Below are 25,088 nucleotides of genomic sequence, written 5' to 3'. Positions count from 1 at the left end.
CCTCACGCATGGAGGGGCAGAGGCAGCATATCTGGTCCCTGCAAGGAACCTGGCAGGTTGCATCCCCTATGCCCCATTCCCCGTCCCTTCACCCTCTGGGACCCACTGCTGATGAGCCTCTTGACTCCCTGGTGGTCAAGCTCTACTCTCCTCCCAAAACAGCTGATTTGGCCTCACTCTTCTTTGAGAGAGAACCTTCCCCCCATAGAATACCACATCGCATCTCAGTGGCAGCAAAGTCAAAATAGGACCCTGGTCTCCACCTTGAGCTTCGGCTGTACTGGCTCATGGATGGCGTCTTGGGCTCCAGGGCCTCCAGTGGCATCCAGAGAAGAGTCTGCTTCTCAGAACGGTGCAGGGGCAGCCTGGTTCTCAGCAACACTCAAGGAAAGAGCAGTCCACACAGCCCAGATTCTTTCATAGTCTTGCTTAGGGGGCCCACGGCCTACACCGGCCTAGGCCATCGGCTTTTCAGATCTGTAGGAAACCAGCTGGAAGCCTGAGGGCAGGACTTAATGATACTTCTTTGTGCACAGGTCAGTCGAGTACCCTGTATTCATTTGCAGGGGAGAGAAGACAGAACAAAGAGAGAGAAGAAGAAAGGAGGAAGACAGGCTGAGGGTACCCTTCATTCTTCCACTCGTTCTTCCACTTGTTTTTGGATACCATGGCTTGAGTTCATTCCTGATTTAGCCCCAGTTAACTGTCCCCGGCCTCTCTGAGCCTCACCGTCCTCATCTGGGAAGTAAAGATGGAGCCCCTGTCTCTCAGGACAACTTGCAAAGGCAGTTAGCATGCCGGGGAAGAAGGTGGTTAGCATGCTGGAGAGGAAGGCAGTTAGCATGCTGGGGAGTGATGCTGTAACAGCAGGGAGTTTTGGGTACAGTTCCTGGGTTCTGCCAGGCTACAAGTATCACAAGGCCTGCATGTGCAGACCATGGCCACCGCAGTGTCACCCAGCTTCCAATCCTTGAGGACCTGTTGGGTGAGAAAGGGGCATCTCCAGGGAGTTTTAGTTTGTGTTTCTCTTCATCTCAGTAAAGATGAACATCTCTTCACATTTATGAGCTATTTGTATTTCCTTTACTGTGAAGTGTCTCTGTGAATCCTTTGCCTATTTTTATTTAGAATTTTTGGTCTTATTTTGTGGGAGCTCTTTATGTATTAAAGAAATTGACCTCAGTCCGTGATCAGAGTTCCAAACTTGTTTCCCAGTTTGTTGTTTATTATTCGGTTTTGCTTATGGGTGGATATTGTCATGCAGAATTCTTTTAGGTAGTCAAACTTATCGAGACTTTATTTTATGATTTCTGGGGTTTCTTTGTTTCTTTGTTTACTGTCATAGGACTTTACTACTCTGAGACTATAAATAACTCTCCTATGTTTTAATTTTTTGAGTAGTATGTCTTTGGTTTTTTTTTTTTTTTTTTGACCTTTAAATCTTTGATTCATTTGGAATATATCTCACTTGGAGATCTCCATTATTAGCCTAGTTATGGGCCAGTAATTTTCTCAGATGGCTGCTTTGTGGTCCCAACACTGTTCATCGAATAACCCATCTTTTCCCCACTATTTAAGAATATCTGAGGAAGAATCATCATACAACTTTCAGTTTCCTCCTGTAACTGGTTCTGTTTTTGGACTCTATATTCTGTTCCCTTGACCGGATTCCCTATCCATGCACCAGCACCACACAGTTTTATTTATTATAGCTTAAAACATATAGCTATACCCCTCATCACCCACTACTACACCTCTGTTTTGGAATTTCTTGAACAATTCTTACTTGCTCATTTTTCTATGTGAATTTTAGCAACAGCTTGACTAAATCCAAAACATGCTATTTCTGTATATATTTGAAGATCAAATTAAATTTATAGATTAATGAGAAGAATTGACACATTAATATTGAGGCTTACAGTCTGTTTCAGTTAGGAGGTTTGTTCAACAGCCAATAGACTCAAGTGCATTGGCTTAGCCACATATGCGTTTAAGGAGGCCCAGGCTGGAGGCTGGCTTGGCAGCTCAGTAGAACCATCAGGGAGCTCAGTAACTCCTGTCTTTCTTCTCTGCCATCCTCAAGCTGGCTTGCATCCTCAAGGTCGTCCAAGTTGAAGGTCCTGTAATCACCACTGGCTGCAGTCAGTATGTCCCCCCGATTCCAGGAAGGAGGGCAGGGAAAGGCAAGTGGATCATGGCCAACTATCACCTCCCCACTCTTACTGAGTTTTCATGGAAGTCCATTCAACAAGTGTCATCAGCTTGTCTAGGTGTAGCCTTTCCAGAGAGCTGGAAAATGTAGTCTTTTCATCTGGGCACATTGCCATCCTAAATACATTTAGATTTCTATTACTAAGGAGAAAGGAGAAAATTGGAGACACAGCCTGCAGACTCCACTGCCCTATCTTGGATGAGGAGCCAGTCCCATCGCCCAAGTCCCTGCCCTCCTGAACTCCCTCTCATGCAGGTCTCATCACTGCTGCAACCCTGAAACTGCTCTTGTCAAGGTCAGCAAAAACCGCCATCTTTCTAAATCCAGTGCTCAATTTTCATTCTTTATCATATGCAGGCATTCAGCAACAATTGGCCACTAGCTCGCTCTCTCTTTTTAAAATCCTTTCTTGGTTGGACCATAGAGCACGGTCCTTGATTTCTTTCTGTCTAGCTGGGTGCCCTGCCCATGGCCCTTTGCTCAGACCTTTCCCAGCTGCTGTGTGTGTTCACTCCTTACGAGTGCATGTGGCCGGTGACTGTGGAGGTGTGAAAGGCACACACACACATACTGACGCCTCTCAAATTTAAATTTAAGTCCAGTCCTACACACCTACTGAGAGTGGCTGAAGTCTTTTAAATGGGCACACCAGGTGCTGGAAAGGACGCAGAACAGCTAAAACGCTCACACAATGCAAAATGGAGCAACCGCTTTGGAAACAGCTTGTCAGTTTCTTATAAAGTGAAACACACATTTACCCTATGGCCCAGAAATCTCATGCCTTGTTATTTACTCAACAGAAATGAAGACGTGTCTACATAAAATCCATGTCTGTTTATAGCAGCTTTATTCATAATTGCCAAAAATCTCAAATGTACATCAACAGGTGAATGGATAGGCAAATTGCAGTACATCCATACAACGAAATACTACTCAGCAGAAAAAGAATTGAACCCCTGATGCCTGAGACATGGATTAATTTCAAATGCATCACGCTAAACAAAAGGAGCTAGACTCAGAAGACCCCTACCATAGGATTTCGTACATCTGATTCCATTCACGTCTGGAAAAGATAAAACAACTTGGAATCACATCTGATTCCATTCACATCCATACAGTCTGGAAAAGATAAAACCACTGGAACATAAAGCAGACAGCAATCTCCAGGGGCTGGGGCTGGGGCTGTGGAATGGGGCATGACCATCAAGGGACACAGCAAACTTTTTGATGGTGGGAATATTCTACATCTTGATCGTGGTGGTGATTAAATGCCTACACATATTTGGCAAACCTCAGGCCTGCACACTTAAAAGGGGAAAGTTTACTATGTAAAGTATACATTAATAACCCTGACTCTAAAAATTTAGCCCATCTGCTTCCCTGCACTCTGCACTTGGGGGAAAAATGTGAAATGGAGAGTCCGTCATTTCATTAAATGACACCCTTGCTCCTGGAGTGACTTTGGGAAAGATGGAGAGTGGCAGCCTCCTGTTTTCTGCTCTATTCCAGCTTCTCATCTTCGTCCACAGACTGGTGGCACCCCCTCCTCTGATCTCACCAGGTCTGACTGCGGGCCCAGCTGCACACCCTCCTTCACAGCACCCATCCTCGCTCCTCCGGGCTTGTTCCTTGTGTCGGCTTTTGGGCGGCTGTCACCTGGTCCTCACAGGGCTCGTGTTGGTTTGTGTTGCCTTTTTCAAAACATAAATAAGATCACATTTGTTACAAGTTCACAATCACCCAGGCACAGGTGGCCTGAGGTCTGTGTCCTTCTCCAGCCTGGCAGGAGCTGGCCTGCCCCCCTTCCCACCCTTGCTCCTCCAGGCCCGGGGCCGTCGTGCTGCTCTACAAGCCCAGGCCAGTCCCTCTGCAAGTCCTGTGCACCGGCTCAGCCTCTGGGTGCAGATGCAGTTCAGGGGCTCACTTGTCCAGTTCTCAAAGCAAACATCATCTCCGCAACGCCATCACAGCAGCCTCCTTGATTTCCTACTTTGTTTTAATTTTGTTTCATCTTATCGTTGACTCAGAGTCCATCGTTTGGCGTCGTTGCGTCTCTTCCCCAACAAAATGTAGGCTCATTCACAGCAGGCAATGGTGATTGCATGAGTGCCCGGGCAGCCTCAAGAAGCCCTGTTGTTTTTGCCTGCTCTGCAAGGTTGTGCTTCTGAGTTGACTCTCCAAGACGCTCATTGTTCAGCCTTCCTCAGGATGACGCACCTCCCAAGGAGGCCTTCTTCTTCCCCTACTTCTCCCTCTCTTACAATCACATGCTCGCAGATACCCATTAAAAGAGACAGCCCTGTCTCCCCTTCCCCACCCCACCCACACCCAAATGCCCTCGGCAACATGTTCCTGTACCCGCAGACACTGGGCGCCTCAGGGGCACAGCCTGCTAAGGCGCCAGCATCCCTCCAAGCCCACTCCATCCCCCCAAAACTTGCCTCTACATCTTCACCCTGGGCTCAACCTTCAGGGTGTTTGGAGAGAAATGGCACCAGGCTAAGGAGCTGCTCACTGTGCAGAAAACACCGCCCTCCCAGCCTCCTCCTCCCCAGGTCTGTTTCTCCCACCGCTTGACTGACAGGCAGCAAAGCCCGTTTCTGTGGCACCCAAGGGTTCGGTCTCAGGACTCAGCCAGAGCTTCTTTCTCCAGGGAGGGGAGGATGCAGGGTCTGCAGAAGCAGCCGCTCAGTTTTCTGAGACCGGGCCTCCTCAGCAGGATCAGCGGCTGGGTCCCACCGCTTTGAGAGTGGCGTCCCAGTACCCTGGCAGGCAGGCAGGCTCTGGCCGGCGCGCAGGCCTTCGTGGGGCTCGCTGAGACAGGACAGGCCCTACATCAATTGCTCATCTATTCACTCCTTTATTAATTTACTCATAGCAAATATTCACCTATAACACATATTTATTTACAAACTACTATTGCCAGTTTCATGACAGAGTGAAGAGAAGAAAAAACAAAATATCAAGCATCCAAAAAACACAGCCAACCTGTGCAGCCCCGGACAGCGTATCCTCCTGGAAGCAGCAGGGCCCAGCGTCCCGCGCAGCCCAACCCTCCAGCATCCATCTGAAGACAGAACCACGCCCACTCCAGGACGGGCCATTTCCTCGGCCTCCCTGGGAGGTCTGAAAAACCAGCGGCCACTCCTGCCTGCCTCCCCACTGCCCGAGCCTGGATGTGAAAACTCTTAGGCCCCCTCCCCTATTAACGAAGCTGAGGCGCGGCCGCACTGGCCAGTGAGGAGGCACCACGGTAACAGCCGCAGGGGCTAGACGGGCCTCTCCGCCTCCCCCTCCTGGCCCCTTCGCCTGGTGAGGCAGCAGCTTCCCTGCCTGTTCCTGAGTCCACGGTGGGAGCCCTGCCTGCAAGTCCCCATGCATCCACAGGTGTGGGCTGGACGGTGCATCGGGCAGGGGTTTCTGGTGGTGTGGCTCTCCACAGTCTCGTGCCTGGTCTTCTCCATCTCTCTTCATCCACGTGCCTGCCCGGGCCCCGGGGTGATGGATCAGCAGGTGTCCAATGTCACGCTGTTCATTCAATGCACTGAATAAAACATTCCTCACAGATTAACTGAGCAGTTTTACGTGAACAACCACCATTTTCATCGTTTTAAATTTTCATGGTACTTTCCTGAAGAACAAGTACATTGTTAATAATTGAGGGGAATGAGACCTTGTTAATCTCTCTGTATTTTAATAAGAGCCTACTGTGCCCTGGCCATTTATATTTAAAACAGCTTCATTTTTTTCCCTAAAGTTGTTTCCTTTGAGCAGAGTCCTGGTGGGGCAGGTGGGGTGGGGTCATTTGAGTCTGGAAAGCACATTGGGAAATAATTTTTGGGTTTCAGGAGGACATCGGGGAGGACGTGGGATCAGGGCCCACGAGGGAGGCTCAAGCACACCCGGCACCAGCAGGAGCCCAGGCAGGGTCTTCAAAGAGGAAGAGGCCCCAAGGTCCGATCATCAGAAATGGAGAGACGAGAAGGGGGTGACACACGGGGGAGAGAGAGGGAAGGAGGCCCACGCAGTGAGACCCTCCCTCTCCCACCTCAGCACCCTGAAGGTCCCCATTGTGCTTGGAAGTTCCGATGCACCCCCAAATAAGCACCCCCAGAGCCAGATCTATGCCCTGCCCGACACCCAACCCCGTCCATGCACACCTCGCTGAAGCCTCACACAGCACCTCAGCACTGGCATCGCTGGCATTTTACAGCTGTGGGATGGAACAAGGCCCAGGCGGTGAAGCCACCTAGGGTTCTACATTTAATATGGAGCTCAGGTCCGCATGGGTTTAAAATCTTTCCTTTAACCACCGGCCAGTGCTGGGAAGATGACCTCCCAAAACCTGCCTGGATAGGAAGAGTCCTGTTTCCAGGATCCGGCTCTCCCCAGGCAGGAATCTCCTAAGTCCCTCCTAGGCTCTGGAGACCCCGGAGCCCCACCTCCTGCCTCTGGCCCCACCCTGTGCAGCTCCCTCAGTTCCCTACCACAGCAGGAGCCTGCCTTCCCCATCCCTGCCCAGCCCAGCCCCTGCCCCTGGACCTGGCCCACCCTTCAGACGCCTGGCCACGCTCCTCCACACTCAGCCAGGTGATGAGACTGGCTGGCATGCAGGGCCAGGAGGCACACTGAGGCCACTGGATTTGGGGTGAGGTGGTCAAGACGGAAAGGGATTGGTTTGGATGGCACGGCTTCAGGCTGCAGCAAAAGCCACTCAAGTGAGTGATTTCATGCAACAAGCTGCTAGAACATGCTGAGAGGGAAGCGTAGGGCAGCCCTACACCAAAGCCTTACTTGCTGGAAAAATCAGCTCTTCACATTCACGGGCAGGAGAGCAGCCACCCTGCCTGCTGGACGAGGTTAGCTGGAAGCTGCCTGGCCTGGGGAAGAATAAAGGCAAAGAAGAGCAGTGCTCCCCCAGGTCAGGCAGAGCTCGAGACTGTCCAGGGCTGGGATGTGCAGTGTCAGGCAGAGCTCAAGACTGTCCAGGGCTGGGGTGTGCAGCGGCGCCCTTACGCTCCAGAGCAGAAAAGCAATGCAAGGCCTTTCACGGGCCTCGCTCAAGCGCACGTGTGTTACCCATCATTTGTGGAAAGGGAAACCTCTGGACAGCACGTTTCCAGGATGCCAAAAAGCTCTCCTCTCAACCTGCCCCAAATTTCTCCCCCAATAAAACTGCCCCAAATGTCTAGAATTTCATCATGAAGCATCAACAGCAAAAGGAACCCCCACAGCGAGACTGTACGTTCCGCTCCTCAGCCTTGCCCACGGCACGGCACTCCGTGTGTGCACTTCTGTGCCCTCTTCCATCTGCTTAGGAAAGCAGAAGATCTAACGACTACAAAATAAATGTATCTCTCAAACATCTCTAAAATAAATGCAGTGCAACTGCAGCCCACACAAAATCCAGAAGAATGTACAAGCCATCAGCATTGGATACCGGCTTGGTGACTCCGAATGACTTCAAGCCTCTGAGCCTTACTTCTGACATTTATATAATTATGGAAAAAGAGTGTGGGTCTCTGTCTGGGCCTTGAGCTGCACTCCCCGTTCCATCAGGTCAGGCCACCTGTGGGAATAAGAACTTGCAAATCCACCCTGCCACGCAGGCACATCTCTTAGCACAGTCCGGCGTGCATTCAGCACCAAGGAATTACGTTATTCTGACGACTGTCTCTTTGCGTAACACTCTAAACTTTACTCGCTCCTTTGCACCCCACCACCATGTGTAGTTGGCCAAGCTGGCAGGCTCAGCCTCGTTTTATAGAGACCAAGGATTCAGTGGCTGGTCCTTGGCCAGGTCCTGGGCAAGCCCCACTCACCTGCCTCTCTGGGCAACACTCCACATCCACAGGTGGAAAGAGGCCACTCTCCTCCACACTTGCCCATGTCTGGCTGCTCTTCCTGTGTCTCAATTCACAGGAGGAAGTTTCTGCCACCCCTCCTGTTATGTGTGAATTGTGTCCCACAGAAATTCATATGTGGAAGTCTTGACCTCTAATGCCTCAAAACTTGACTGTATTTGAAGACAGGACCTTAAAGAGGCCATGAAGGCAACAGGAGGTCACTGGAGCAGCCCCCATCCAGGATGATTGGCGTCCTCCTAAGAAGAGTAGCCTGGGACACAGACACACAGAAGGACGGCCATGTGAGGACACAGGGAGAAGATAGCCACGTAGTCACATGCAAGCCGAGAGGAGAGGAAGCCTCAGAAGGAACAAACTCTGCTGACAGCTTGATCTCAGACTTCCAGCCTTGGGAGCTCCTTTCACAATTCCGAGAGCTGAGCCGCCCAACCCCTGGGAGGTTCATCATAGGACAGCCTGAGCCAACTCACACACCTCTGGTTTCCACACTGGAAGTGCAAACTAAGCCCCTGCCGCCCTCCAAAGGTTCCAAGCCGCCGACACTCACCGGCAGCCCACCATGTCCCCAGCAGCTCTGGGGACCTCCTCTCCCCTCCCTGCAAGATCAAGCTTTCCAATCGTGTCTTTAATGCCTCCAAGAGGCCTCCTCTGACTACTTATTTGGGAGCTCCTTCACTCAACCTTATACATTTCCATGCCCGTGCACATGTGTACGTGTGTGTGTATGTGTGTGAGAGTGTATGTGTGTGATTGTTTGTGTGTGTGTGTGTGTGTGTGTGCGGTTATGTACTTAGGTATCTCTTCGAGCCCTATTTGTAAGATAGAATCCCTAAGGGCAGGGGTCATGTCCAGACTCATGGAATGTCAAGGTTCAATAGCGCTTTCGGGACTGTTTAGTCTACGATCATGATTTTACGAATGAGAAAACCAAGGCGACAGCCTGAGATCATATCACTGGTCGGGGCAGAGTTAGGGTGATGGCCAGACTCTGAGTGGTCCCACCAGGCCACTCATCGGCTCTTTCAGGGACCTTAGAGTCCCGTGCATGGCTCGGTCTCCTGGGGCCCATCAACACAGTCTCCAGGACATCCTCAGACATTGCTCCCTGCTCTCTCTTTCCAGATCCTCAGATTCAGTATGTCGTGCACATCCAGTCTTCTTTTCTGCAGCCCTCTTATAGAGACGAAGTGCGTGCAAGAACCAGCATGGGTGTGCACAGGCACACACGGGAGCACCAGCAGACACAAGTTTCCTCCCAGGGACACAGTTGCCCCTCAGAAGCGTACATTCACTAATACATGAGAACTCACAGGAGCGTGTCTCACATTTGACAGTTTACATGTAACCTTTAATTGCTCAATTCATATCCGCCTCCCCTGTTGGACTAAACAGTCCATAAGAGCAAAAAAAGCATCGAGTTTGCAGTCCCCGAGTACCCTACAGGGCCTGGCCCATAGCAGACCTTCAATAGCAGGTCTTCGATAAACCTGGGTTGAGTCGAGTACATACACAGACACATGAGCAGACACAGAGGAGTGTGCATGTGAGCACGGGTGTCTTGTGGGACACACACCTGCGTGCACACGTGGGCATGTTCACCCACTCTCACACGTGCACAGCCACGCTGCACATGGGAGGCATGGAGGCACACACAACACTCTCGGGTACCAGTGGCACCTTCCTCTTCACTGGTGGGAGGGGGAGGGGAAGCTCCTGTAGAGCCCCCAGGCCACCATGGGCTGCTCCCAAAGCGTGTTCCGGCAGGGCCTACTGTTTTTCTCCATCCGCAGGCTGGGGTGAGCTACAGAGATCATCTGTAGGGGAGCTGAGCCCCACTGGGAACTAACAGCAGTGACCCAGATGGCAGTCAGTGGCGGCAACGACAAAATTGTGTCCAGCTGAAGGCCTGGCCTCAACCAGCACCAGGCGCCCTACCCCATGGGGTTGTGGAGCTCTCCAGAGGTCCCCACACCTCCTGGAATGAAGTCCACAGTGGCATTAAACTGCCTGGGCTCAGAGCCCAGTCCAGGAGCCAGAGACAGAGCAAAGCACCATGGGCTGACACTGCCTTCCCCCAAGATGCCCTGCTGCTTGGGAGGTGAGCCGAGAGGCAGCTTCAGTGCCAGAGCCAGGCACCCAGCCAGCCCACTCCGGCTTCAGCCAGAACATGGCTTCCTCGGGCTCTTCACTGCAGAGGGAGGGCTCTGCACACAACAAGGCTCTGGTTGGGACCGTGATACAGATCTGAGTGCTGAGGCTTCTGAGGCTGTCGCTCCTGCCCTAGGAGCTGGCACTGGGAGCCCCCATTCTGCCTAGGACTGTGAGCCCCTCCCCAGGTAACAGAGCTCCCTCCCAGGTAAATGCAGAGGATGGACCCCTGGGAAAATGAAGGGAAGGAGAAAGAGCACCACAGAGGAAAGCTGTCCACCACCCAAAGTAGAGAGAACAAAAGCAAAGCACCATTCCAGTTAATACATGCCCCCACTACACACTGAGCACCAAGGAGCTAGGCCCGTGCCCAGGGCTGGAGCGAGGACACTCCTGCCTTCATGCCTGCACTCCAGGAGCTCACAGTTTCTCCCTCTGAAGCCCGTCCTCCACCCAGGCACCAAGGAACCCTTTTTTTTGGTCTCTAAAATCATAGTTTGTTACCCTCCTTCAAGCCTCCCAGTGGCTTCCCAATAAGGTTCAAACTCATTTCCTGGTGGCCCAGCCTCCAAGGCCTGGCTCCTGCCCACCTCTCTCACCTCTCTCATGTCTCCTTTCTGCCCCTGAGCAGGTTCACTTCCTCCTGGGCCTCGGCCCATCCCTCTGGCACGTCTCTCTCCAGGAGACCTGCCCTGGCGTCCTGTGTAAACAGCCAGGCACACTCTGCCACTCAGCTATGGTTTCCTTCTTCATTCTTGTTTGTTTACTAAATCAGCTGCCAAAACAAAACAATGGGGGACTTCAATCACACGGCAGGGTGCCCCTCTGAGGTGAAGCTTCCAGAAGAACAATCAGGCAGCAACATTTGCTGTTCTGCAATATTTGCTGTTCTGCAGACTCCACTGGTGATACCCAGGCAAACAGGATCTGGAGTGGACCTCCAGCAAACTCCAACAGACCTGCAGCTGAGGGTCCTGACTGCTAGAAGGAAAACTAACAAACAGAAAGGACATCCATACCAAAACCCCATCGGTATGTCACCATCATCAAAGACCAAAGGTTGATAAAACCACAAAGATGGGGAGAAACCAAAGCAGAAAAGCTGAACATTCTAAAAATCAAAGCTCCTCTTCCCCTCCAAAGAAATGCAGCTCCTCGCCAGCAACAGAACAAAGATAGACAGAGAATGACTTTGACGAGGTGAGAGAAGAAGGCTTCAGATGATCAAACTTCTCCAAGCTAAAGGAGGAAGTTTGAACCCATGGCAAAGAAGTTAAAAACCTTGAAAAAACATTAGACGAATGGCTAACTAGAATAACCAGAGTAGAGAAGACCTTAAATGACCTGATGGAGCTGAAAATCATGGCACGAGAACTACGTGATGAATGCACAAGCTTCAGTAGCCGATTCGATCAACCGGAAGGAAGGGTATCAGTGATTGAAGATCAAATGAATGAAATGAAGCGAGAAGAGAAGTTTAGAGAAAAAAGAGAAAAAGAAATGAACAAAGCCTCCAAGAAATATAGGACTATGTGAAAAGACTAAATCTACGTCTGATTGGTGTACCTGAAAGTGACAGAGAGAATGAAACCAAGTTGGAAAACACTATGCAGGATATTATCCAGGAGAACTTCCCCAACCTACCAAGGCAGGCCAACATTCAAATTCAGGAAATACAGAGAACATCACAAAGATACTCCTCAAGAAGAGCAACTCCAAGACACATAATTGTCAGATACACCAAAGTTGAAATACAGGAAAAAATGTTAAGGGCAGGCAGAGAGAAAGGTCGGGTTACCCACAAAGGGAAGCCCATCAGACTAACAGCTGATCTCTCAGCAGAAACTCTACAAGCCAGAAGAGAGTGGTGGCCAATATTCAACATCCTTAAAGAAAGAATTTTCAACCCAGAATTTCATATCCAGCCAAACTAAGCTTCATAAGTGAGGGAGAAATAAAATCCTTTACAGACAAGCAAATGCTGAGAGATTTTGTCACCACCAGGCCTGCCTACAAGAGCTCCTGAAGGAAGCACTAAACATGGAAAGGAAAAATCAGTACCAGCCACTGCATAAACATGCCAAATTGTAAAGATCATTGATGCTAGGAAGAAACTGCATAAACTAATGAGCAAAATAAGCATCTAACATCATAATGACAGGATCAAATTCACACATAACAATATTAACCTTAAATGTAAATGGGTTAAATGCTCCAATTAAAAGACACAGACTGGCAAATTGGATAAAGAGTCAAGACCCATCAGTATGCTGTATTCAGGAGACCCATATCATGTGCGGAGACACACATAGGCTCAAAATAAAAGGGATGGAGGAAGATCTACCAAGCAAATGGAAAACAAAAAAAAGGCAGGGGTTGCAATCCTAGTCTCTGATAAAGCAGACTTTAAACCAACAAAGATCAAAAGAGACAAAGAAGGCCATTACATAATGGTAAAAGGATCAATTCAACAAGAAGAGCTAACTATCCTAAATATATATGCACCCAATACAGGAGCACCCAGATTCATAAAGCAAGTTCTTACAGACCTACAAAGAGACTTAGACTCCCACACAATAATAATGGGAGACTTTAACACCCCACTGTCAACATTAGACAGATCAATGAGACAGAAAGTTAACAAGGATATCCAGGAATTGAACTCAGCTCTGCACCAAGTGGACCTACTAGACATCTACAGAACTTTCCACCCCAAATCAACAGAATATACATTCTTCTCAGCACCACATTGCACTTATTCCAAAATTGACCACGTAGTTGGAAGTAAAGCACTCCTCAGCAAATATAAAAGAACAGAAATTATAACAAACTGTCTCTCAGACCACAGTGCAATCAAACTAGAACTCAGGATTAAGAAACTCACTCAAAACTGCTCAACTACATGGAAACTGAAAAACCTGCTCCTGGATGACTACTGGGTACATAACAAAATGAAGGAAGAAATAAAGATGTTCTTTGAAACCAATGAGAACAAAGACACAACATAACATACCAGAATCTCTAGGACACATTTAAAGCAATGCATAGAAGGAAATTTATAGCACTAAATGCCCACAAGAGAATGCAGGAAAGATCTAAAATTGACACCCTAACATCACAATTAAAAGAACTAGAGAAGCAAGAGCAAACACATTCAAAAGCTAGCAGAAGGCAAGAAATAACTAAGATCAGAGTAGAACTGAAGGAGATAGCACACAAAAAAACCTTCAAAAAATCAATGAATCCAGGAGCTGGTTTTTTGAAAAGATTAACAAAATTGATAGACCACTAGCAAGACTAATAGAGAAGAAAAGAGAGAAGAATTAAATAGATGCAATAAAAAATAATACAGGGGATATCACCACCTATCCCACAGAGATACAAACTACCATCAGAGACACCTCTATGCAAATAAACTAGAAAATCTAAAAGAAATGGATAAATTCCTGGATATATACACCCTCCCAAGACTAAACCAGGAAGAAATTGAATCCCTGAATAGACCAATAACAGGCTCTAAAATTGAGGCAATAATTAAGAGCCTACCAACCAAAAAATGTCCAAGACCAGACGGATTCACAGCTGAATTCTACCAGAGGTACAAGAAGGAACTGGTACCATTCCTTCTGAAACCATTCCAATCAATAGAAAAAGAGGAAATCCTCCCTAACTCATTTTATGAGGCCAGCATATCCTGATACCAAAGCCTGGCAGAGACACAACAAAAAAAGAGAATTTTAGACCAATATCCCTGTAAACATTGATCCAAAAATCCTTGATAAAATATTGGCAAACTGAATCCAGCAGCACATCAAAAAGCTTATCCACCATGATCAAGTGGGCTTCATCCCTGGAATGCAAGGCTGGTTCAACATACGCAAATCAATAAACGTAATCCAGCATATAAACAGAACCAAAGACAAAAACCACATGATTATCTCAATAGACACAGAAAAGGCCTTTGACAAAATTCAACAGCCCTTCATGCTAAAAACTCTCAATAAATTAGGTATTGATGGGATGTATCTCAAAATAATAAGAGCTATTTATGACAAACCCACAGCCAATGTCATACCGCATGGGCAAAAACTGGAAGCATTCCCTTTGAAAACTGGCACAAGACAGGGATGCCCTCTCTCACCACTCCTATTCAACATAGTGTTGGAAGTTCTGGCCAGGGCAATCAGGCAGGAGAAAGAAATAAAGGGTATTCAATTAGGAAAACAGGAAGTCAAATTGTCCCTGTTTGGAGATGACATGATTGTATATTTAGAAAACCCCATCGTCTCAGCCCAAAATCTCCTTAAGCTGATAAGCAACTTCAGCAAAGTCTCAAGACACAAAATCAATGTGCAAAAATCACAAGCATTCTTATACACCAATAACAGACAAACAGAGAGCCAAATCATCAGTGAACTCCCATTCACAATTAATTCAAAGAGAATAAAATACCTAGGAATCCAACTTACAAGGGATGTGAAGGACCTCTTCAAGGAGAACTACAAACCACTGCTCAATGAAATAAAAGAGGACACAAACAAATGGAAGAACATTCCATGCTCATGGATAGGAAGAATCAATATCGCAAAAATGGCCATACTGCCCAAAGTAATATATAGATTCAATGCCATACCCATCAAGCTACCAATGACTTTCTTCACAGAATTGGAAAAAACAACTTTAAAGTTCATATGGAACCAAAAAAGAGCCCGCATCGCCAAGTCAATCCTAAGCCAAAAGAACAAAGCTGAAGGCATCATGCTACCTGACTTCAAACTATACTACAAGTCTACAGTAACCAAAACAGCATGGTACTGGTACCAAAACACAGATATAGACCAATGGAACAGAACAGAGCCATACCACACATCTACAACCATCTGATCTTTGAGAAACCTGACAAAAACAAGAAATGGGGAAAGGATTCCCTATTTAATAAATGGTGCTGGGAAAACTGGCTAGCCATATGTAGAAAGCTGAAACTAGATCCCTTCCTTACACCTTATACAAAAATTAATTCAAGATGGATTAAACACTTAAATGTTAGACCTGAAACCATAAAAACCCTAGAAGAACACCTAGGCAATACCATTCAGGACATAGGCATGGGCAAGGACTTCATGTCTAAAACACCAAAAGCAATGGCAACAAAAGCCAAAATTGACCAATGGGATCTAATTAAACTAAAGAGCTTCTGCACACCAAAGAAACTACCAACAGAGTAAAGAGGCAACCAACAGAATGGGAGAAAATTTTTGCAATCTACCCACCTGACAAAGGGCTAATATCCAGAAACTACAAAGAACTTAAACAAATTTACAAGAAAAAATCAAACAACCCCATCAAAAAGTGGGCAAAGGATATAAAGAGACATTTCTCAAAAGAAGACATTTATGCAGCCAACAAACACATGAAGAAATGCTCATTATCAGTGGCAATCAGAGAAATGCAAATCAAAACCACAATGAGATGCCATCTCACACCAGTTAGAATGGCAATCATTAAAAACTCAGGAAACAGCAGGTGCTGGAGAGGATGTGGAGAAATAGGAACACTTTTACACTGTTGGTGGGATTGTAAACTAGTTCAACCATTGTGGAAGACAGTGTGGTGATTCCTCAAGGATCTAGAACTAGAAATACCATTTGACCCAGCCATCCCATTACTGGGTATATACCCAAAGGATTATAAATCATGCTGCTATAAAGACACACAAGCATGTATGTTTATTGTGACACTATTCACAATAGCAAAGACTTGGAACCAACACAAATGTCCATCAATGATAGACTAGATTAAGAAAATGTGTCACATATACACCATGGAATACTATGCAGCCATAAAAAAGGATGAGTTCATGTCCTTTGTAGGGACATGGATGAAGCTGGAAACCATCATTCTGAGCAAACTATCGCAAGGACAGAAAACCAAACACTGTATGTTCTCACTCATAAGTGGGAATTGAACAATGAGAACACATGGACACAGGAAGGGGAACATCACACACTGGGGCCTGTTGTGGGGTAGGGGAGGAGGGAGGGATAGCATTAGGAGATGTATCTAATGTAAATGACGAGTTAATGGGTGCAGCACACCAACATGGCACATGTATACATATGTAACAAACCTGCACGTTGTGTACATGTACCCTAGAACTTAAAGTATAATAATAAAAATAATGATAATAAATAAAAACAAAAACAGAAAAAAAACAGGCATTCATTGCTCATAGTTCTGGAGGCTGGGACTTCAAGGTCAAGGGTGGTGCCTGGTGAGGCCTCCCTTCCTAGCCTGCACATGGCCATCTTCTCACTGTGTCCTCACATGGTCTTTCCTTCCCTATGTGGCACTCTCAGCCCTGGTGTCTCTTCCTCTTCCTAAAAGGACACCAGTCTTATCTGATGAGAGCCCTACCCTATGAGCTCCTCAAATACCCTATGTCCAAATACACTCACATTGGGGGTTAGGGCTTTCACATGTAAATCAGAAGGAGCCACAGTTCAGGCCGTAACAGTTACGCAGAGAATATTGATTCTGAACCCACTACATGCTGGTCACTGTTCTAGATGCTACAACATCATAGTGAACGGAATCGAAAAAGACCCCCTTAGAGACTGCACTCTGATCAAGGAGAGACAGTACACAACACAGGTGTTGTGGACAGAAGTGTATCCCCCAGAATGCACACACCAAAATCCACTGCCTATGAGCAGAAGTGTATCCCCCAGAATGCATACACCAAAATCCACTGCCTGTAAGCAGAAGTGTATCCCCCAGAATGCACACACCAAAATCTAATGCATGTGAGCAGAAGTGTATCCCCCAGAATGCATACAGCAAAATCCAATGCCCAGTGCCATGGTGTTTGGAAATGGGGTGTTTGGGAGGTAATCAGGTCATCAGGGAGGAGCCCCCATGATGAGAAAGAGGAGGAAACACCGCATCTCTCCATCTGCCTGCAGCCGCGTGAGGACAAGTGAGGAGACAGCCACCTGCAAAGCAGGAAGGTCCCACCACACAGAGGCTCCACAGCCTCCAGAACCATGGACAGGTGGATCTAAGCCTCCCTGCCCAAGGTGTACTCCTCCGGCAGCCCAAGTGGACTAAGACAGCAGAGAAACAAGAGATTACATGGTAGAGCAGTGAGTTCTTGGGAGGAACAGAGGAGACAGCAAGTAGAAATGGAGGGCCCAGGGCCAGGGAAAGGCTGGCAACCTCACATGGGGTTCCCAAGGCGGGGTAGGAGGGGATACCCACATACAGTTGGTATGGGAGGGTGGCAAGGTAACATGCGGTTGTCGGGGGTTGCTGTTATGTCACCTGGGTTGTCAGGCAGAGGTTGCCGACATGTGGCTGTCAGGAGAAGCATTGCCATGTCACATGGGTTGTCAAGGGAGGGTTGCTATGTTACCTAGGGTTGTCAGGCAAGGAGTTGCTATGTCAGAAGTTGTCTGAGGAGGGGTGGCTGTGTGACCTGAGGTTGTGAGGGGAGGGGTGGCTGTGTCACCTGAGATTGTCAGGTGAGGGGTGGCTGTGTGACCTGAGGTTGTCAGGGGAGGGGTGGCTGTGTGACCTGAGGTTGTCAGGGGAGGGGTGGCTGTGTGACCTGAAGTTGTCAGGAGAGGGGTGGCTGTGTCACCTGAGGTTGTCGGGAGAGGGGTGGCTGTGTCACCTGAGGTTGTCAGTTGAAGGGTTACTGCGTGACCTGAGGTTGTCAGGGGAGGGGTGGCTGTGTCACCTGAGGTTGTCAGGGAAGGGGTGGCTGTGTGACCTGAGGTTGTCAGGGGAGGGGTGGCTGTGTGACCTGAGGTTGTCAGGGGAGTGGTGGCTGTGTGACCTGAAGTTGTCAGGAGAGGGGTGGCTGTGTCACCTGAGGTTGTCAGGAGAGGGGTGGCTGTGTCACCTGAGGTTGTCAGTTGAAGGGTTACTGTGTGACCTGAGGTTGTCAGGGGAGGGGTGGCTGTGTGACCTGAGGTTGTCAGGGGAGGGGTGGCTGTGTGACCTGAAGTTGTCAGGAGAGGGGTGGCTGTGTCACCTGAGGTTGTCAGGAGAGGGGTGGCTGTGTCACCTGAGGTTGTCAGTTGAAGGGTTACTGTGTGACCTGAGGTTGTCAGGGGAGGGGTGGCTGTGTGACCTGAGGTTGTCAGGGAAGGGGTGGCTGTGTGACCTGAGGTTGTCAGGGGAGGGGTGGCTGTGTGACCTGAAGTTGTCAGGAGAGGGGTGGCTGTGTCACTTGAGGTTGTCAGGGAAGGGGTGGCTGTGTGACCTGAGGTTGTCAGGGAAGGGGTGGCTGTGTGACCTGAGGTTGTCAGGGGAGGGGTGGCTGTGTGACCTGAGGTTGTCAGTTGAAGGGTAGCTGTGTGACCTGAGGTTGTCAGGGGAGGGGTGGCTGTGTGACCTGAGGTTGTCAGTTGAAGGGTTACTGTGTCACCTGAGGTTGTCAGGGGAGGGGTGGCTGTGTGACCTGAGGTTGTCAGTTGAAGGGTAGCTGTGTGACCTGAGGTTGTCAGGGGAGGGGTGGCTGTGTGACCTGAGGTTGTCAGTTGAAGGGTTACTGTGTCACCTGAGGTTGTCAGGGGAGGGGTGGCTGTGTGACCTGAGGTTGTCAGGGAAGGGGTGGCTGTGTGACCTGAGGTTGTCAGTTGAAGGGTAGCTGTGTGACCTGAGGTTGTCAGGGGAGGGGTGGCTGTGTGACCTGAGGTTGTCAGGGGAGGGGTGGCTGTGTGACCTGAGGTTGTCAGGGGAGGGGTGGCTGTGTGACCTGAGGTTGTCAGGGAAGGAGTGGCTGTGTGACCTGAGGTTGTCAGGGGAGGGGTGGCTGTGTGACCTGAGGTTGTCAGTTGAAGGGTAGCTGTGTGACCTGAGGTTGTCAGGGGAGGGGTGGCTGTGTGATCTGAGGTTGTCAGGGGAGGGGTGGCTGTGTGACCTGAGGTTGTCAGGGGAGGGGTGGCTGTGTGACCTGAGGTTGTCAGGGGAGGGGTGGCTGTGTCACCTGAGGTCAGTTGAAGGGTTACTGTGTGACCTGAGGTTGTCAGGGGAGAGTCTGCTGTGTCACCTGAGACTTTAAAAGGAGAAGTTGCTGTGTGACCTTAGGGTGTCAGGGGAGGAGCTGCTGTGTGACCTGAGGTTGTCACAAGTGGAGTGGCTTTGTCACCAGAAGCTGTCAGAGGAGGGGTTGCCTTCTTGTGGGGTTGTCATGGTGTGTGTTGCTATGTTGCCTAGGGCTGTTCAAGACATGAGGTCTAAGAAGAACTTTGAGGTTGTTAGCATCCTGCTCAGTCATCCCAGCTCTAGATCCTTCTCCGCGGGTGGTGGGTGCAGGTTCTTCCTGTGCAGGGGAAGTCAGCGCTGGCCATGTGACTTACTGTGGCGTGGACTGTGCATGGAACGGACTGTGTCTCTCATTGAGTCAGCTCCATGAGACATACTTCAGGTGGCCGCCCCAGCCAGCTTTGTTGCCAGGACAAGGGGCACATGGAGCTGAGCCCCTAGCTGGCCCGAGAGGGACACATCGTGTAAGGGTGAATATGGGGTGTGGTTATGACAGTATAATGTCTCTGCCATCCTGAAAGGAAGGGAGGGTCTTCAGTGCAGAGGGAGGAGAAGGAGCTCCAGGCAGAAAGGACAGCAAGTGCCAAAACCGTGGGGCAGAAACATGCTGGATATGTCCAAGGGAAACACAAAGCCATGTGGCTGGAGTATAGTGGCCGAGGGTACAGGACAGCAGACACTACCTGAGGCCAGGAAGGCCACTGCAGGATCTCAACTCTGAGAGAGAAGCCGCTGGAGGGTTTTGAGAAAAGACTTGCCTCCTACCGTATTTTAAAGGGCAGCTGGAAAGACATGGAATTCAGCAGCACCAGCCAGGATACATTTAGGAAGCATTTGGGTAAGGGTTATGGAGGCTCAGATCAGGGCAGTAGCAATGGAAGGGAAAAATTGGATTCTAGGAGTTTTTGAAGGTGATTCTGCTGGGATTTCTGGAGGTGGAATGAAAGACAAAGGGGAACCAAGAGGAGCTCCTGTGGTTTGTATGCTTTTTTTGTTTTCATTTTTGTTTTTGAGACAGGATTTCACTCTGTTGCCCAGGCTGGAGTGCAGTGGTGTGATCTCAACTCACTGCCATCTCCACCTCCTGGGTTCAAGCGATTCTCCTGCCTCAGCCTCCAGAGTAGCTGGGACTACAGGTGTGCACCCTCATGCCCAGCTAATTTTTGTATTTTTAGTAGAGACACGATTTCACCAGGTTGGCCAGGCTGGTCTCTAACTCCTGACCTCCACCTCCATCCATGTTGCTGCAAAAGGCATGATTTCATTCTTTGCTGTGCCTGAGTAGTATTCCATGCTGTGTGTGTAACACATTCTCTTTATCCAGTCTACCACTGTTGGACACTTAGCTCAACTGCCCATCTTTGCTATAGTAAATGGTGCTGCAATGAACATCCACATGCATATTCTATCTTTCTGATATAATGATTTCCTTTTCTTTGGGTGTATTCCCAGTAGGGGGATGGCTGGATCAAATGCTAGTTCTAGTTTCAATTCTTTAAAAAAAATTCCACACAGTTTTCCAGAGAGGTTGTTTTTGGACTGAGCAGCCGAGAGGGAAAGTGACCACCTCCTGATGGAGGAGCAGCCCCACGGGTGTAGACCAGGAGGGGGAGTGACCATCTTCTGAGGGAGGAGAATCCCATGGGTATAGACCAGGAGGGAGAGTGACCATCTTCTGAGGGAGGAGAATCCCACGGGTATAGACCAGCAGGGGAGTGACCACCTCCTGATTGAGGAGAACCCCACGCGTATAGACCAGGAGGGAGAGTGACCATCTCCAGATGGAGGAGAATCCCACGGGTATAGACCAGGAGGGAGAGTGACCATCTCCTGATGGAGGAGCAGCCCCACGGGTATAGACCAGGAGGGGGAGTGACCACCTCCTGATGGAGGAGCAGCCCCACAGGTATAGACCAGGAGGGGAGTGACCATCTCCAGATGGAGGAGAATCCCACGGGTATAGACCAGGAGGGGAGTGACCATCTCCAGATGGAGGAGAATTCCACGGGTATAGACCAGGAGGGGAGTGACCATCTCCTGATGGAGGAGAATTCCATGGGTATAGACCAGGAGGGAGAGTGACCATCTCCAGATGGAGGAGAATTCCACGGGTATAGACCAGGAGGGGAGTGACCATCTCCTGATCGAGGAGCAGCCCCATAGGCACAGACCCGGAGCTTGGCTTTGAACTGGCCTCTTGAGAGCCTTCATGCAGGAGGTCGACCTCTCACCAGGAAGCCTGCCCCTGGCAAGGGTGAAGAGACCCAAGGATGAACTGGAGAGGAAGAGACGCTGCCCAGACCCAGCAAAGGCTCCAGAGCCACAGGGACCTAGTACTGAGGCAGCATCTGGGGTCATCTGGTGCAGAATCCACAAGGACAGACATTCCTTCTGAATCTGGAAGCCAACCACATGGGGAAGTGATATCTTCTCTTCGTCCCTGGCAGTTTTCCTTAAAAGCCTGGAGCTTCTCCGGTCTCAAGGGCACCAGCCCCACTCTCCTCACCCCAGTGCAGGAAGCAGCAAGGAGAGACGTGAGGAGCCCGGCAGCGGTAATGGAGCGGAGCAGGCGGGGAAGGCCCCAGCGAGGGGCCGCCAGTGTCACTAGTGGAGCTGGGGAGCAAGCACTCGCATGCCCACAGCAGTGCCCCGGGGAGCAAGCACTCGCATGCCCACAGCAGTGCCCCGGGGAGCAAGCACTCGCATGCCCACAGCAGTGCCCCGGGGAGCAAGCACTCGCATGCCCACAGCAGTGCCCCGGGGAGCAAGCACTCGCATGCCCACAGCAGTGCCCCGGGGAGCAAGCACTCGCATGCCCACAGCAGTGCCCCGGGGAGCAAGCACTCGCATGCCCACAGCAGTGCCCCGGGGAGCAAGCACTCGCATGCCCACAGCAGTGCCCCGGGGAGCAAGCACTCGCATGCCCACAGCAGTGCCCCGGGGAGCAAGCACTCGCATGCCCACAGCAGTGCCCCGGGGAGCAAGCACTCGCATGCCCACAGCAGTGCCCCGGGGAGCAAGCACTCGCATGCCCACAGCAGTGCCCCGGGGAGCAAGCACTCGCATGCCCACAGCAGTGCCCCGGGGAGCAAGCACTCGCATGCCCACAGCAGTGCCCCGGGGAGCAAGCACTCGCATGCCCACAGCAGTGCCCCGGGGAGCAAGCACTCGCATGCCCACAGCAGTGCCCCGGGGAGCAAGCACTCGCATGCCCACAGCAGTGCCCCGGGGAGCAAGCACTCGCATGCCCACAGCAGTGCCCCGGGGAGCAAGCACTCGCATGCCCACAGCAGTGCCCCGGGGAGCAAGCACTCGCATGCCCACAGCAGTGCCCCGGGGAGCAAGCACTCGCATGCCCACAGCAGTGCCCCGGGGAGCAAGCACTCGCATGCCCACAGCAGTGCCCCGGGGAGCAAGCACTCGCATGCCCACAGCAGTGCCCCGGGGAGCAAGCACTCGCATGCCCACAGCAGTGCCCCGGGGAGCAAGCACTCGCATGCCCACAGCAGTGCCCCGGGGAGCAAGCACTCGCATGCCCACAGCAGTGCCCCGGGGAGCAAGCACTCGCATGCCCACAGCAGTGCCCCAGGAAGTGGACAGCGTGTGGGTGGAAGGGCCCCAATAACTGAGTGCTGTACTCATTGTCAGGAACTCGCTGTAGCCACCCAGGTAGTCATGGGTGAGCCTGGTGGTCAGAGCAGGCCACTCGGCTGGTGCACCCTTCAGACAGGCCAGGGCCCCTCGGGCGGCACCCTCTGAAGGTCAGGACTCGCTGTGCACTCACAGTGGGACATAGCTGAGGACCCCACTGCTTTGCCTCCGCCCCATGCCAGGCCCTGGGCAAGAAGCAGTCTTTCTTCTCTCTCCCCTACTCCCTTTCCCCTTTCTCCCTTTCTCCACTCCTTTCTTTCCACGAATATTTACTGGATGCTTTCTGAGTGCTAGGTATTAGACATGTCCAAGGAGGGATGCAAAGCCCTTCAGACGTGGTCTCCTCTGGTGAGACACTCCAATTCTCTCTGGGAAGACAGACATACATACAGAGAGACGTCATACAGATGGTCACAGCACATGAGTTGGATGGTGGTGCCTAGAAAGTTACAGTCATCCCTGTCCTGGGGAGAAGATGATGGAGGCTTGAAGGCAGGGGCTGCACCTTCAGATATGCCACATTGCCTGTACACAGGGAGCCCGCATGTGGGGACGCGCAGCTGCCCCTCTCCCGCACCTGAGCTAGTCCTGTTTCCCAATCCAGAATTCTTCTCATTGTCAGAGCAACACCCCCAGCTTGTCCAGCAGTGTGTTCTTGGACAATGCCTTCTCCTATCAGGACCTCAGTCTGCAGCTGTCTGAATACAGGCCACAGATGAAAACAGTCTTCCTCTCAGGGTTCCTCTCCATTCGGTCTCTCTTCCTCCAGAGGACCCACATCCTTCTGCTGCCCCTGGATCCCCAGGGCCACACACTAGGGTTCCCTCCTGGCTCCCCTTCCCCAAACCTCCACCCAGGCCTGCTCTGCTTCCCAGTTCCCTATCTGCCAGGGGCACAGGGTTGAGAAGCCAGCACCCCCTTCGACTCTTCTCTTTTTATCCTCCCCACCACCACCTACACACACACACTGCACATGGTTGCCAAAACCATATTGAATTCTTTGGGGGAGAAGGAAGGGAGGGAGGGAGAGAGGATCTTTGGATAGTGCAATGCTTAAGAGTAAGGCCCTGATATCAGATGGCCTGGAAATAAAGATCTAACTATTTTTTTTCTTTGAGATGGAGTCTCAGTCTGTCACCCAGGCTGGAGGGCAGTGGCTCAATCTGTGCTTACTGCAACCACCGCCTCCCTAGTTCAAGTGATTCTCAGCCTCAGCCTCCCAAGTAGCTGGGATTACAGGTGTGCACTGCCATGCCAGGCTAATTTGTGTTTGTTTGTTTGTTTGTTTGCTTGTTTGTTTGTTTGTTTGTTTGTTTTAGAAGCGATGGGATTTCACCATGTTGGCCAGGCTGGTCTCAAACTCCTGACCTCAGGTGATCCACCCACCTTGGCCTCTCAAAGTGCTGGGATTACAGGCATGAGCCTCCATGCCTGGACACAAATATCTAATTTTGGCTCTTCCACTCACTGTGACTTGGACAGCTTCACCTTTCTGCATCTCACTTTCATCATCTAAAAATGGGTTATAATTAATACCTCCTTCATTAAAGTTGTTAGGATGATCAAATGATAGCACATAAATAATAACCCACTTATCACCTTGCCCAGGAAATGATCAGGAAATATCAGGGAGTGTTTTTAGGCCATTTGCAGCCAGCAAGACACACATTTGAATCCACACCCCATCAGTTACTAGCTGGTGAGCTTTGAGCAAGTTGCTGGTTTTCTCTCTCAGTTTTCTCCTCTCTGAAAAGAGCCATGCAAAAGATATGAGAAGGTCGGCTCTCTGAGAGTGAAGGCTGTGTCTATCCCACAAGTGGATCAAAGAAGCACTCAATGCATATTGAGTTGGAAGAATGAACGGTGGGAATCGCCTTCACCCGACTGGCTGATTGCTACGATTAGAGTTACCGGTGTAAACTCTCTGCATATGGTAGGCACTTAGTGAGTACTACCTGAGAGTATTTCTTCTCCAAAGGCCGCTTGCCGGGGCAAGCTTTCACCACGCTAGACAGCTGTAAGAGCTTCATGACTGTTCTCTGTGCTGCCATCATCAGGCCCTCTCCAATCTTAGCCACCAGATCAGCTTTTCAAAGCACATGTCAGTCTCCGGGTCAGAAACCCCAGCTGCTCCCCTAGAAGTACAGACTTCTGAATCT

General features: G+C 50.2%; 1 protein-coding gene across 9 annotated transcripts in view; it reads right to left on the bottom strand.

Moving 5' to 3' along the window:
- Window positions 1-3,042: 3,042 nt before the first annotated feature.
- LOC100614081 (uncharacterized) overlaps window positions 3,043-25,088 on the bottom strand; it is a 42,514-nt gene continuing 20,468 nt past the window's right edge. For 6 of the 9 annotated variants that reach the window (XM_063784624.1, XM_063784625.1, XM_063784622.1 and 3 more), the window contains one exon: window positions 20,794-23,297. In XM_063784624.1, the coding sequence (XP_063640694.1) occupies window positions 21,883-22,920 (1,038 nt within the window). In that variant the 5' untranslated portion in view covers window positions 22,921-23,297 and the 3' untranslated portion in view covers window positions 20,794-21,882. Of the gene's footprint in view, window positions 5,757-20,793; window positions 23,298-25,088 lie in introns of those variants that run through there. The other 3 variants (XR_010147721.1, XR_010147722.1, XR_010147720.1) reach the window with 2 other exon arrangements.

This window comes from Pan troglodytes, chromosome 9 (assembly GCF_028858775.2).
Source record: "Pan troglodytes isolate AG18354 chromosome 9, NHGRI_mPanTro3-v2.0_pri, whole genome shotgun sequence".
In the NCBI taxonomy this organism is placed as follows: domain Eukaryota; kingdom Metazoa; phylum Chordata; class Mammalia; order Primates; family Hominidae; genus Pan; species Pan troglodytes.
This window is presented reverse-complemented; position numbering and strand designations above follow the sequence as displayed.